This window comes from Mastigoproctus giganteus, chromosome 8 (assembly GCF_048544385.1).
Source record: "Mastigoproctus giganteus isolate SK-2022 chromosome 8, ASM4854438v1, whole genome shotgun sequence".
NCBI classification, from domain to species: domain Eukaryota; kingdom Metazoa; phylum Arthropoda; class Arachnida; order Uropygi; family Thelyphonidae; genus Mastigoproctus; species Mastigoproctus giganteus.
The window spans coordinates 47,060,033-47,075,430 of record NC_143582.1 but is presented as its reverse complement, the minus strand read 5'-3'; the positions used below and the strand labels follow the sequence as shown (position 1 = coordinate 47,075,430).

The following is a 15,398-nucleotide window of genomic DNA, read 5'->3' as shown; positions in this document are numbered from 1 at the left end:
TATGTTTTCACTACTTTCTTCAGAGATCGGCAGTTTCTATCCGCCAGCTTGAATTTTTTTTTCTCTGTGACCTACATCGCCTTCGTTCTCCATATTTTCACTACAGTGAATACAATTGACATTCCGAGACTCAAACATACACTGTAGCAAATTGTAAACATGGCATCCAATGATTATATATCTAGTCGCGACTTGTTTGTGTTATCTCTGCTTTGCCTTCACACTTCTAAATCTGTTCCTGCTTTTTGTACATCTGGTTCGCATCATTCACTACATTAGGAACATTAGGAATGGTGTCCGCATACTTTTTGCAGGATAGTATAGGTTAAAACAACGATCTTCAAACAGCAATATATCAAGGATCTTTCGCGAGGTTTACTGAAAAAGCTGAACTCCACCACTACTAAAATCATCAATTACTCGTACGATGTAAAAAGTGCCAACCGGGCTAGTCAGGTGGGTAAAGTGCAACCCAAAGGTCGCGGGTTCGGATTCCCGCCTGCGAGATTGGATCAGAGTAAAATGCAAAAATTTGGGAGGTGCTTTATGGCCACAGAAGCTGATGCGTCAACAACTAACAAAAAAAAAAAAAAAAAAGATCTAAAAAGTGTTATCCCATTGTAGTCTAGCATGCGACTTAATGGTTAAAAATGCCCACTGTTTTGCAAAAAAGTGACCAAAAGCTTAAGTCGTTCTTTGGTTCAGCACATCTCAGTGAGGTGGAATTTTCATAATCGAAGCTAATTAAAAATAAACAGAGAAATCTTATTTTCCAAAAATTATTTAAACGACTGCATCACAGTTGCGGTACATGGATACATTTACAGATAAGAAGCTCTTTAAAAATATGCATTCCCAGGTGTAATCAAATATTTACTTTTCTTTTAATTAATTCTTCTTCGTGTTTATATGTCACTAATTAAGTATTTTCTTTAATTGAGATTAACTGATAGTTTGTTATTATACATTGTCCATATTTAAGAAGCAATAGCTTTCCTTCTTTTCTTTTTTTTTTTTCCTGAAACTATTCAAGTCGATAACATTTAAAGTAATACCTGTTGGAGAAAACGTTGGCCACCATATCTTTAAAGAAATAAACGCTATGAGCAGTTAAGGTAACGACATAAGCATTATATATTTATGTGCTGAATATTTTAAAATAATTTCTGCACTCTAATCCTATGACGTGGTTCTTCTGGTTCATCGAATTCATGATGAAGTGAATGTCAGATGTGGTCGATGCCGGGACCTCCAATACATTCACCACAGGTGAGTAAACAGAAGAGAAAAGAGTGATTTGATTAAATGTCACTCACCCAACGATGTCGAAGAGAAAGGACTTGGTAATGCAGAGCAAGATTAATGTAAGCGATTTGACAGGAAGTAACATTTCCCCTTCGAAGTTTTATAATTCAGAACTTCATTTTAAAATTATAAAAAAATAACAGGAAATACGGTTTACATTTTTGTTTAAGCACTCTTCTTAGTTTTTCCAAAAGTAAAATTAACTGAATTATTCTATTAAACAATTTAGAGATGGAGACAAACTGATAATTTAAAATAAGCGTTCCGATAGTTAATTAATTCCAATCTGAGCACTAACTGTACAGGCTGAGGCGGAAAGATAGCTGAATGTGGCAAGAAAGGTATCAATATTCTGGCGAAAATTTAAAGAAAGAATATGTCCAATTCTTATGTATTTTTTTTCTTCTTCTGATGAATACAAATTCAGCCTGTAGACACTGCAGGCAGGTTGGGAATCAAAATTTGGCTGCAGGCATTCACATTTCTTGTCGACTACCTCGTAGTCGACAAGGAATGTGAATATACCAAAATATATTCACATTCTAAACAAAATATACCAATATGGATTCTGTATAGCCATCAGCGGATTATTATTATTTCTCCCTGGTTGGGGGTTCCACCTCGTGACGGGTATTGCTACCAAGTACACAGGGTGGTTGTTGTTATGTCTGGTGTTACTGTTGGTCGAGGAACTCTCTGACTGTCCTATAGGTGTTCAGGTTGCGACTTTCCGGAGTTCCTTGTAGGTATTCTCTGGGAGGCCTATTACTACTAGGCTGTTATGTGGGGTCTTTGGCACCATACCTGTGGTTGACACGACGATCGCGATGGTCGTAACTTTTTTTTTTTTTTTTTATCTTTGATCTCCTGTATTAAGTTCGTGTACTTCCTAATTTTTTCCCCCATGGGTTTTCTGCAGGTTGCCAGTGCTGGGTACCACTATGTCCATCAGATAGGTAGTCTTTTTCCTTCTTGTCCACAAGGGTTATGTCCGGTCTGTTGTGTGGGATGGTCTTATCCGTTATTATGGCGCGGTCCCAGAACAGCTTGTGGATTGGGGCCTCTAGTACTGCCTGGGGTTCATACTTATAGTATGGTTCAATTTCTTTGATCAACTGGTGTTTCCTTGCTGGCTTCTGATGTATTGTCCTGGCTACCTAGTCGTGTCTATGAGTGTCCTCAGTCTGGGGGATCACCTTGCATCCGGCGGTGATGTGTTGGATCGTTTCTGAGGCCAGGTGGCATTGTCGACATGTGTCATCTGACACTCCGGGCTCCTTGGCTATGTATTTTCTACAGTTTATGCTGTTGATTACCTGGTCTTGGATGGTGAGCATAAATCCTTCAGTCTCGGCGAAGAGCGTCCTGCTCGTTATTATTATTATAATTATCAGCCATATGATGCAAAGAAGCCTGAGACTTATGCTGTACCAGCCAAAAAATTCCCAAGTTACCCTTGGGAATTTTCTCATCATTCTTCTCTTCACCAAGAAAGAGAAGAATGATGATATCCAGCTCAGGACCCTGGGTGTGCCAAGCCCATACTCGCCAGATGTGAGCCCTTGGGCATGTTAAGACAAGTTTCGCCCACAATGAAAGAAGTGTCTGTATAATCGAGTCCATATGTTCGAGGCATTGAGTCCACTAGTTCACAAAAGCGTTCCACAGGCATTTCCATCCATGCTTGCTGCACAGTTGTCCATAATTTTTATAGCACAATTTTTATGATGTAGTCATAATAATTTTTGTCTTCGCGTGCAGCACAGTGGTTATAATTACCTGACACCTCAAAACAGATGTAGAAGACCCGGTTTCGAATTTTGTCAATGATGTTAGGAAGTTTTATGGATATATTCTACTCCGTAGAAGAGTTAGTCAAGCAGGCAAGGACAGCAAATTTTTTTTCCAGCAAACTTGATATTTTTCGTATGGCAAAACAGTTAAACCGACTAGAGGACTACGCACTTAGTGGACATAATATACACGAGGGATGAGGTTGTCTCAGATAACCCTAATATGACATTTTTTATTATAATTTTTAATTTTTTTTTATTTTTGTCTACATTTTCATACATTTTTGTATGAATTTCCATACATTTTCATTCTCGGAATTAAAAAAAAGTCTATTTTTATGATTACCTTGATCTGATAGTGTGTATTCATCGTGTGTGCACTAGTAGGAATACTAGTGCATACACGACTAGTATTCGTACTAGTGCATGTTCTTATATTTCTTCAATGAAGTTTAATGGTATGTTTAGCTTAACTGTTTAGACGAAAAACAAGACACCATTCTTAATAAAATTGTTTATTGAAATTTGCTGGAGATGACGTCACACACAAAAACACAGTTGCCCGCATTCCAAAATGGCTGTACATACACGAAACTTTCTTGGCATCGAATTGATTTCATGTTCACAATTGCGGCACGAGGTGGTGGTGTTGCGGGTTTGTAGGAATGAAGGAGTCTGACAGAAATTGATCGAGTTACTTCTTCTCTTCCTCTTGCTGTGCGAAGGGACCGTCTATGATGGCCTTTACAAATGCTGAAAAAAGAAAAAAAGAAAAGAGAAAATGAAGCACAGAACAGATAAAAATACGAAGATATGTTGGAAACCAGAATAATTACTATTAGATAAAAAAAGTAAAGGGCCAATTATATTATCATTATTATTAAATTTTTATACTCACTTCTAAGAAAAGTGCCTCTCCATAAAAAAAGTTAGTAGCCTTACGACATCTATGACAAGTTGACTCGTCGAATATCGGCGAGTCAGTTGGTCATAAGGCTTTTAAGATGCCCAAACGAGGTGTACGAGGTGCACATAATTAAATCAATTTTAACCGGTTTTTTAGACGCATTCTGAGGCTATAGGTCCTCGTGGGTAGCAAGTGGTTATAATCACCGCCTTCTTCACACCGAGTGGAAAAATACCGGGGTATGAACCCCGGCAATGATGCTAGAAACTTTTATAGACTATTTCATGTCGCGGCCGAGTTAGTCAGTCTTAAGCAAGGACGGCAAGGTTTTGGTTTTTCTTCTAGAAAATAGGCAAACCGACCAGAGGACTACGCCGTTAATTTATTTTGTTTTATTTCATTTGTTTTTTTGGATAGCAGAACCAGAGGCGGACTGACCATAAGCCTTACCTGAGAAACCCCATTGGGCCGGAGTCTGGTGTGATTTTGGCCATAAACATTAGTATGAGGTGGCTTCAAGTTTTCACCGGTAAGAATTTTTTACCCAGTCCGCCTCTCAGCAGAACACATTCACAACAATCATTCAGGTTCGAAAGTATCCAGCCAAACGTCAACGCGTCAGAACTGGATAATTCGTATTCAGGCTGCGAATGAAAAATTTTCTCCTCTAAGAAGATTTAAAGATTATTTTATTTTATCTTTGGAACATCCAGTTTCAAGGCGCATTACTAGGAGGTGACTGGAGAGGAAAGATTGAACTCATGTTGCGCGTTCCTTAGCTGCGCCTTCGGGTCCAGAGAAAGCCAGTTGGAATGAAGAATGGCGACTAGTTTTCTTTAGTGATAGGTCATGGTTCTGTTTAGTCAGTAATGAAGGACAAGCGTATGGCGATACCTAAGTAAAAGAGGTTTTCCTCTTTGTATTCACCAAAGGCATACATATAGAACTCAGAGGATCGTGATACGAGTACCCACTTTTATGACACCACTAGTTTTTATTTACGATAATTTCAGAGGTCAACGTTACGCTGACACTATACTTAGATCTGATGTTTTGCATTTTCTCCAACAATTACTCTCTGTTCTATATATTATTAGAATATTGTTAGACAGTTTCTCTGCAATGTTGACATATTTCAATGGCCTGCTAGGTCACTCTTATGTCTGAAACGTGATGACACAGCAACTAAATTCCATTTCTCGTCCAGCCCAGACTACAGCGGCTTTAAGAGGAACTTAATGCCAAGACGCATTACAGCTTGTATTATTGCTAGAGGCAGTGGTGGATTCAAAAGGGGACATTCTGGGCGATCACCCTTCCCTGATACCCGAGTAAATTAGAACAAATACTGTTTCACTACATTAAGTTGTATGATAACTATTCGTGTTGTGCGTATATTACATAAAAGCTGGTTAAAAATTCGACATAAACTCAAGCTAAATTTCAACTTAATTTTCAGTTACTGTCAGTCACATATCGTTGTTATATTGCACACAGAAAAACAGCCTAAATTTGCTGCTGGCCAGATGGAGCGGGAAAGTAACACTGAAAGTCCTTTAATGTAACACTAAAGGTCCTTTGATAAGTTATTTAAAACATCAGATAAAAGATCTTTACGCAATCTGCATTTAGCGTTACCTATATTTGTACATCTTGGTGTAGAATAATTTTCAGAGAGTGAGTATACATTTCTAGTGGGCATTTCTTGTGTACGAAAATAAAATGAGTACCTGTTTTGCGCACATAAGGCAATAAACTATGTTTTATATAACATGAATCTTTAAGGAAATGTATATTACAAAGAACTTAAGGCGAATGATCCATCACCTATGCCACCTGATGCAGGCTGGGTGATGAATAGTACTCTCTGTATTTTCAGCTTTTCAGATACAACAGATGGGTTTAAATAAGTTAGAAGGCATCTTGACTTTCACCTTGTTACCAGCACCATCTCTGACATTGTTCGGTAGAATTTTTGCAGAATCACCTCCATATTAGGAGAACATAGGCCACTCTTCATAGAGTAAGAATGAACACAAGGTGGAGACTATAACAAACGCCCAACGTCTCTATATTCTAGATTCTCAGAGATTTAAAGATTCGTACTAATCTCAAGATTAGTACGAATCGAAAGAAGCATACTGAAGTAACACGATATCTCTTTCTCCTTTTCTCATGATTCAAGAGCAACGCCGAACCGTAAGCAACCATTTGCGAGAACACGAGCGACATTCCTTGACAAACAGTTCAAGTTGTAAAATCTATGGGTGGATTCGTGAAGAACAGATATGTTTGAAGAACGCTGGTGCACCGGTGTTCAGCACATCTATTTACAGACACTTATAATATCCTGTAAAAGCAATGAGTTGTTTTGCTTATGTTGTTTATTAGGACATTTATTTCTGTGGAGGATGAAAGTTTATCATTTTTGTGGAGGAAGTGCGCAATAAAATGTGCACATCTTCCACAAAAATGATAAGCTTTCAGCTAAATGCTTCTGGTGGTATCAATGGCTGAGGCTATTGATACCAATAATTAATGTTGTTGTTTTTTGGACAGTAGTGTATTCTGTGTTGTTTCCGGTTCGTTTGCGTTTTTTTTTTTTGGAGGAGAAATGCGATTTTTCATGGGAAATTTCGGTTTTTCATCCAGATAATCACTGCAGTGAGGCGTAAATATGTTGAGACTGTAACTTACCAATATTCAACTCGAATTTATTGCATAAAAACGCTATACTTCTCAAGAATTAACTACAGTACAATTTTTAAGTGAAATAGGAAAAGACAAAACTTTGTACAAAGACAAAAATTAATTTGCAGGGCACCTCAGAAGACGTGCGTTATATGCTTTATTCAGATTTACAATCGCGTACAGATGAAAGTAATTCGATTTTATTATCGTACCATGTGACTTTTGAGACATCCTGCGTTAGTTCTTGTTAGTTGATGACTGTATCCCAGTTGAAATACATTGAAAATGTTCGCACGAAAAAGTCTGGCTACATAACATAATGCTCCCTGCTAACCGCACGTTTTAGGAGTTCAGCTGGAGAGATCTGAAAGATTGCAAAGAGTAGAAAAGAATGCGCACGGATATTTATTGACCTGATACTTTTCTATATGAACGACAGCTGAATCGCGAGATCTTTTCTCGATCAGAATAACTATTGGAAAAACGGATATTGGAGACTATTTTGGAGTGACAAAAGCGATGGATATCTCCAATAACACGATGCGACCATATTGAGTAATTCGGTAATGCAAACAGAGAGTTTTTTTTTTTTTTTTTTAAGATAGAAAAAATATTTTTATTTAGATAAGAAAAAGCTACATTGACAGTTTGGAATAGTCAATCAAACTGTTAGAATTATAAATAGACTTTAGAAAACTGTAAGATACTGCGAATAAATCGACTAAGGTGTTTTTTAAAATGGTGTTTTTTCTAAATTTTTATAGTTGAATAGTTTTTAGACTGCAAGGTGAATTTATATTTTCAGAGTTCTGTGTATATTCTCTGTACCTTTTTGCCCTACGTGATAATAAATAAATAAATTTTACGTTTATATACAGAAATACCACAAAAGGACAGAGTCCATAAGATAGAGAGAATACAAGGTGATGGTGGTAGTGGTGTGTGTGTGTGTGTGCGTGTGCTTGTTAAGGTGCCACAGTAACTAAGGCTATAAAGCGTCGGTTTACGCATATTATGTCTATAGATTCCGTGTGTTCTCTGGCTTGCTATTTGCCTGTTTGCTGGATGAAAAGAAAAACAAAATTCGGGGAGAAAAATCATGAAATCCTCAGCGGAGACTGACTGACTCAGCCACCTTGTAGAAAATTCCCATAAAAATTCTCGCGCCATTGGCAGGATTCGAACCCATGCCTTTACTAACTGGTATAGGGAGGTAGTTGTTATAGAGCTTCAGACGCATCGGCAACTTAGGCCATATTGCACCGTATGTAAATTGCGCGTATTCTGTGGTTGCTGTTTGCTGGATGAAATCTCGAAGTTCCGGGAGAAAACGCCCTGTTCCCCTCACCTGAGACCTACTGACTCGGCCAAGTTGTGAAAAAGGCCCATAAAAATTCCTCGCGTCATTGTTGGGATTCTAACTCAGGTCTTTTCCATCCGGGGTTGGGAGGACGGTGATTATTTAGTAGTCATGTCGGCTTGAAATACGATCACTCAAACACGTATACTTCTGTATCCTCGCATTTGACCACACGGCTATGGCGACCAAGTATAGTAGATACACTGCTTTTCCCAGTTTGGAAAGAACTGCTTGTTGCTAGACGGTTGTGGTTTTTTTCGAAAAAGGACGCGGTAGAAACATTTTGAAGGCTTGTTAAGAGGTGCCCGAGTGTTTCCGGCAAAACAGGCAAACAACCCAAAAGCGAAAACTCAATCTTACAAATATGGATTGATGTATTCGTGCCTCGGGACTCTAGCTGACCCCCCCCCCTTTAAAATAATCGAACACTAATTTCTGCCAATTACTGTTCAATGGGAGGGAATTGAGTATCGTGTGGCAATTCAAAGATCACTGTATGATAATTGTAATTAGTCTAAAATTTTACGCCAAGACAAATACCAGTAGTGTGTCCAGTTCATCGAAAGTGTTTATAAACAAAATGACGAGTATTACATGTATATAAACAGGATCTTATGAAAATCACAGACGCTTACTCATAGAAATATTTTCTTATTTAAATGAACTTTATAGCGGCATTTTATGTGAATTAATAGGTTATATGACAAAGACCAGAGATGTTAACTTCAATGAAGTGCGTGTCTATACCCTTTTAATCATTTTTAGAACTAAACAATATCCCTTTGCTCACTTTGTTCGTTTAGGGTATTATCATGAACTCATGTTTTTCTTGTTGTTGTAGGGTTTAGGGGCATCAATGAATAAGACCATATTGCTCCATATATACCGTCTGTAAATTGCGTGTGTTCTGTGATCGATGGCGCATTATAGCCTTAGTTGCTGATGCGCCAATAAAACTAAACCAACTGTGATCGATTCGCTGTTTGCTGGATGAAAATCCGAAGTTCCAGGAGAAAACGCCCTGCTCTCCTCGCCTTAGACCTACTATAACCCACCACATTATGAAAAACGCTCATAAAAATTCCTCACGTCATCGATGGGACTCTAACTCAGGTTTCTTTCTCCCGGTGTGGAGATGACGGCTATTCTGTGCTACCCACGAGGGTTCATGGACTCGTGATCGCATAACGAACTATAGAAACCAAAAATGGTTTCTTTCTTACCGTGGCGGGGGCAAAAGAACTTTTGGGATGTCAGTATTACCACACACATAAGTGGTTCCGTTACAATTCAAATCTATAGAATATGAATCCAAAATGCATCAAATAAATTACCTTAAGATTTTTTATTATTCTCACAACAATGCTTAACTTCTACAATGTCAATAAATAAAATAAGGATACAGAGTGGCTACTTTATTAGGTATACACTAACCGAGTAGCGAATAGCAGCTCCCCATTCAGCCCCCAGAACAGCCCGGGTTCGTTTTGACATGGATTCAACGAGGTGTCCAAAGTGTGCCACAGGGATGATGAACCATGTTGACTGAATTGCTTCCCACAGTTTTTGCAAATTATGTGGTTGCAGATCCCCACTCCGAAGAGCTTGTTCCACCTCATCACAGGTGTTCAGGTACATTGAGAACTAGTGACTGGGAAGGCTATTAAAGTAAATTAAATGTACAGAACTGGTTCCAAGAGCCAGTTCTGTATATTCAATATACGAGCATACTAGTTTCCGAGATACTCACTTAGGAGAAAAAAACCAAATTATTATAATAGGGTTACCCGTAAATGATTACATTAACTCGTATTCGTGTCTGTAAATTGGGGTGTTCTCTAGTCGATTTGCTTGTTTTGCTGGACGAAAAAACCCCAGTTTCCTGGGGGAAAAACCTTGCTATCTACGCCTGAGACCGACTAACTCAGCCAAGGAGTGAAAATGTCCACTAAAGTTCCTCGCATCATCGACGGGATTCGAACCCGGGCCTTTTCCACCCGGTGTGGGGAAGACGGTGACGATACCACTGTGCTACGCGCGCAGACACTCACTTAGGAGAATATATGTGTGTATTTAACTGTCGAAGGGTGGCACCCGGACATACATCCATCTCTACCAATTTAGCATATAATACCATGTTCTCATAATGGCCTGTTAGTGTAAGTATGTGTACACGTGTGTGTAATGTGTTGTAAAGTGAAACAGGCTACTCTGCCACCAGGTGATAGTCCATGGGCAGCCCAGGAGCGGGACTGCTGGCACACTCACTTAGGAGAAAAAAAAATCAAATTATTATTTTAGGGTTGCCCGTAATTAAATACATTAACCCGTATTTTGTGTCTGTAAATTGCGTATGTTCTATGGTTGATTTGCCTGTTTTGCCGGACGAAAAAACCCCAGTTAGTGGGGAGAAAACCTTGCTATCTACGCCTGAGACCAACTAACTCAGCCACGGAGTGAAAAAAGCCCATTAAAGTTCCTCGCGTCATCGACGGGATTCGAACCCAGGCCTTTTCCACCCGGTGTGGGGAGGACGGTGACGATACCACTGTGCTACTCGCGCAGACTCGCTTAGGTGAAGACATCCGAAGTGATTAGCGTTGCTCGGGTAACGGATAGTTTTATTACACTAGTAATGAACCTATTGAACTATCCTTTGTTATCCGCGATCAGTTCATTACATTAGTAACGAACTGGTCGCGGATAGCAAAATGGTTATGATCACCGTCCTCCCCACACCGTGTGTCTTTTTAACAACGTTCCTGAGCTAGTCGGTTCCAGGAAAGATGGGTAGTAGGTCCACACGAGAGGAAGCACAGTTTTTTTTCCCTCGGGTTTTTCGTCCAACAAACAGAAAATCGACCACAGAACGTACGCAATTTACAGATATAATATATATGTTTTAGGCCATATGCGGCTCAATATGGCCTAAAACCCTACAACAACCAGAAATGGGCATGATCAATGCTCGAACTAGAAAATATTAAGAACTAGAACGCTAATATTTGGCAACAATGAGTTTATCCAATATAAATATTATACTACCACTTCTCATTGGCTCTGACTTTCGAATGCCATGGTTAATTACCAATATGCTCGAAAGTGTAATCGGTAGTGGCCAATTTTGGAAACCTTTTTGATGTTTAACAACAGGAAGGACATTCCGGTACTTCTCATCCCAATTCGAACATGATGGAAGTACGGTATATTGCACAGAATAGGGTTTCATAAACTGTCGTCATATCCTTTCTGTCAGTGGATGTTCCGAGAAAGCTGGGGGAATCCACTGACGTGTTGTTTCCATCATACGTGTACTTTAACACCCACCAAGGACAAAAGGCAACCTTTTGTCAACACCAACCATCAATGGTCCTCCCACAGTGTTTTCCGGAGTTTCCTATGCGAGTTTCTGTTTCTTTGAGGATGGATCGGGTGGGACTTTATTGTACTCAACCACGAAAGAGTTCAACAATGGATACTTTTAATGCTGCATTAATGGTTTATCATCGGTTTGCTAGTTGTTGTAGGGCTCTGCAACAGCTGTCTGGGTGACGCTGATCCATCCAATTAGTATTAGTATTAGTATCAGTAATGACCGCATGGTGCAAGAAAGCCCATGGCTTATGCTGCACCAGCCAAAAAAAAAAAAAAAAAACCGAACAAAACAGTGATAAAAAATAAAATAAATAAATAACAATAATTACTAAAAGAAAGGAAATGAAACCTATCATCCTATGCGCTTCCCTGACCCGAAGGTACTATCCAGATGACCTTTGAATTTCCCCAACCTGTCAGCCTCTACCACCCATGTAGGCAACTTATTCCAGTAATTTGTAACTCGCTGGCTAAAATAAAACTTCCTGCAGTCCAATCTAAATTGGCACCTATGATCATGCCCTTTTCAATGTCTGTTAAATCATGGTGTTAACCCATAATCACCCATCTTCACGCAGTACAAAGTGTGTTGCGCAGCACAAAGGTGTCAGCCTAGTACCATATTTTGCCTGCATTGGGCACATCTATTTTTTTTATAGAGTTAGCACAGATCACTATTAATTACCTTTAGTGCAGGGGGGAAAAAAAGCTGTGTATCCACACCGTGATGGTTATACAATAGACCCAACAAGGCCTGTTTCCATGGGTTTCATATAGATTTAAAAACAGAAAAAACGTAACGTAAACTTAATATTCAACACACACACACACACACACACACACACACACATACAGAAGCCTCTGTGAATCAATCCTCCACACATCTAAATTAAAGGTTTTGTGATTCACAGACAGTGATCGTGAGAGAGTCGTCCATTGATTAATGACTTTACAACCGTAACAGATTGCTACTGATGTACCTTTAAAAGACAAACAATGCATGAGCATGATTTTATGTACTAAATCTTATTTTAGTAAGAGTTCCCCTGTGTATCCAGTCATCTTGCAAGGGTTGCATCCATATGTTGATTAGTTTCCTTTAATTTCAGACAGTTGAAGTTTGCCGTCGCTCTAGAATATACCAATCTGTGTGCAATGAGGCTAGAATTTTTACAACTCTTGTGCATTTTCTTCTATTTATCATTAAGAGGATGTCCATTATGAAGGCTAGATGGGGAAGTGCCGGTTGGAAAGGGATCATATGGGTACATGATCGTGTGTGTGTGTGTGTGTGTGTGTGTGTGTGTGTGTGTGTGTGTGTGTGTGTGTGTGTGTGTGTGTTAAGCAGCAAAGCAAGTAAAGTTGTGAAGTATCAGTATATTGTGTTTGTAATCGGCTGCATCCTTTGGTCGATTTGCTGATTGCTGCACGAAAGAAACCCAATTTCCAGAAGCAAAAGACCATGCACCTATAGCCTGAGACTGACTAACTCAGCCATTTTGTTCATGCCACAATGTCTGCCCAAGAGTGATTTGGCAATTACTGATTCGCCCACACTTGTGGAACGATTTGCTGCGCAACTCTCAGTTGATCGATTTACTAAGTTGGCAGCGGTATCTATATATTTAATACGGAAGCCGTTTTCTTTACTCCGTCGGCGTGAACGATAGGCTTAACCGATCGGGCTGGAAGTGGTCTCAAATTGAAGCTATTTCTTCCTAGGTGTGCACAAAGTTGTTAAAATTTAAAAAACCCGAATAGTTTTATTTTACGGAATGGGCCAGTTTTGTAGTACAAACGAGAATAGTTCAATATTCACTTCGTAGATGGAGCCACAGGAAGATGTTGACTGATAAGGCAATTTTTTTTTTTTTTATTAACAATTTGCGCTTTTAACTGTTTAACTGATTAACAATTTGCACATTCGCACAATCGTGTCCTTTGTTCCGAAAAAAAAAATAAATAATAAATAATAATAATAATTCTCTACTAGCAATGCCTACCTAAAAGAAAAAACTAATCCATTGCACTGCTCGCTCACCACGTTTCGCACGCGAGCTCATACACTTCTTGCCATTCGTTACTTTTAATACGTTTAAAACGTTCAGAACTCATTATCGTTATCAACTAATAGTCAAAAATTGTTTAAAATATTTTCATTTGTGGAATTCTTTCAAAATTCACCATTTACGGAAAAAAATGGGGGCTAATCAAGATGAAATAGAATTCGTTACTTGCAATCGGAAATGGAACATATCCCATAGCGCCTGGAACTTTGGACGAAATTGAATTAGATCCTAATCTAATAGTTCAGGACAGTTTGATTCCTTTTGTTTTTGGTCACAACCTTACTTATGTAAATGCCGTTTCGTCCCGTGCTATTCTTTCCGCAAAAAATGACGAGTGTGAAAAAATCGATTAAGAAATTATACAACCGATGCCTGGTGATTCATTACAATATAAGAGTGTTAACACAATTGTATCTGAAGATACTGAAGAACTTTTGCGATATCCAACCGAATTTCTGGACAGCCTCAGTTTAAATGGTTTACCACCAAACATTTTGGAGTTGAAGGTAGGAGCAGTTGTTATTTTAGTGCGGAATATGGCAATTTCAGAAGGATTGATCAATGGTACGAGACTATAGTGAAAGTTATGCATCAGAATTGTTTGGATCTAGAAATAATAACAGGAGAAGCGGAAACTTCTCCTGTTATTGGAGAATGGGTACTCTTACTACGTGTAGATTTGACTCCATTCGATTCGACTTTTCCATTCTCATTTAAAGGACGGTAGTATCCTATTCGGCTGGCTTTTGCGATGACTATAAATAAAAGTCAAGGGCAAATAAACGTTTGATAGATTCGGAATTTCGCTTACTAATCCTGTATTTAGTCACGGCCAATTGTATGTAGCAATATCTCGGGTCAGATCATTCCAACATAAGATAAGGTTACCAGAAGGGCACAAGAATACAAAAAATGTCCTTTTCAAAGAAGTATTATAGACTATACTACATTTTAAGAAGTTGGGCCGCAACATGAGTGTAACGGTACATTTTTACACTTCCACATCGACTTTTCCCAGAAAACTGAAGAAGTGTAAGTGAAGAACAGAGTGAGAGGTTTCACCAGGACATTAAAGACATGGAGACGAGGTACCAGGGAAGGTGATCAGTTTTTAAAATAAAAGATGAGTTTTTAGCGGTCTTTTTACTATTCTGCCTCCGACCAGGCTAGCCGGGTTGGTAAAGTGCCTGCCTGGCAACCCAAAGGTCGCGGGTTCCATTCCCGCCTCGGGCTTGGATCAAAGTACTGCAAAAACCTTGGGAGGTGCATTATGGCCACAGAAGCCTATGCGCCAACAACTACCAAAAAAAAAAAAACCTATTCTGCCCTTTTTAGCAGTATTTGAAAATTGCGAAATTTTCGCAATGGGTACTGCTAGTTCTCAATCTAGCTCCCTAAGAAACAGCGACCTAGATTAAATGGGATAGTCGAAAGTGAAATACGAGGACCGTACGAAAGTAATGCCTCCTAATTTTTTGCGTTCAAATGTGGCGCCGTAGATCATTTCGAGTGTCACTGAGTGGTCACTAGAGGTCTCTAGTTTCACCATACTGAGTGGCGCTGTAATCGGACTCATGATTAAACACACAGTTAGTTCAAAATGGCGGATGTTACAGATATACGTATCAAGCAAAGAGTGGTGATTGAATTTCTTACCAAGGAAGAAGTGACACCTATCGAAATCCATACGCGTCTCAAAAATGTTTATAGTGGCATTGCTGTAGATCAGTGGTTCTCAACGGGGGCCATATGGCCCTCCAGTGGGCCATGCCGTATTTCTGAGGAGCCACAGGTAAAATTCGTAAAACTGGGGTCCATGGAAACTGTTAAGTGGGCCACGCAAAATTCACTTCTAAAATAAAATTATTACTAATATAAAAAAAAAAAAATTAGTGAGA

General features: G+C 39.0%; 1 protein-coding gene across 1 annotated transcript in view; it reads right to left on the bottom strand.

Annotated features, from left to right (window-relative positions):
* Positions 1-3,597: 3,597 nt before the first annotated feature.
* Positions 3,598-15,398, bottom strand: part of LOC150081510 (myosin alkali light chain 1-like) — a 48,044-nt gene continuing 36,243 nt past the window's right edge. Inside the window, exon 6 of the mRNA XM_090379967.1 lies at positions 3,598-3,851. Coding sequence (XP_090236093.1) covers positions 3,793-3,851 — 59 coding nt within the window. The 3' untranslated portion in view covers positions 3,598-3,792. The remainder of the gene's footprint in view (positions 3,852-15,398) is intronic.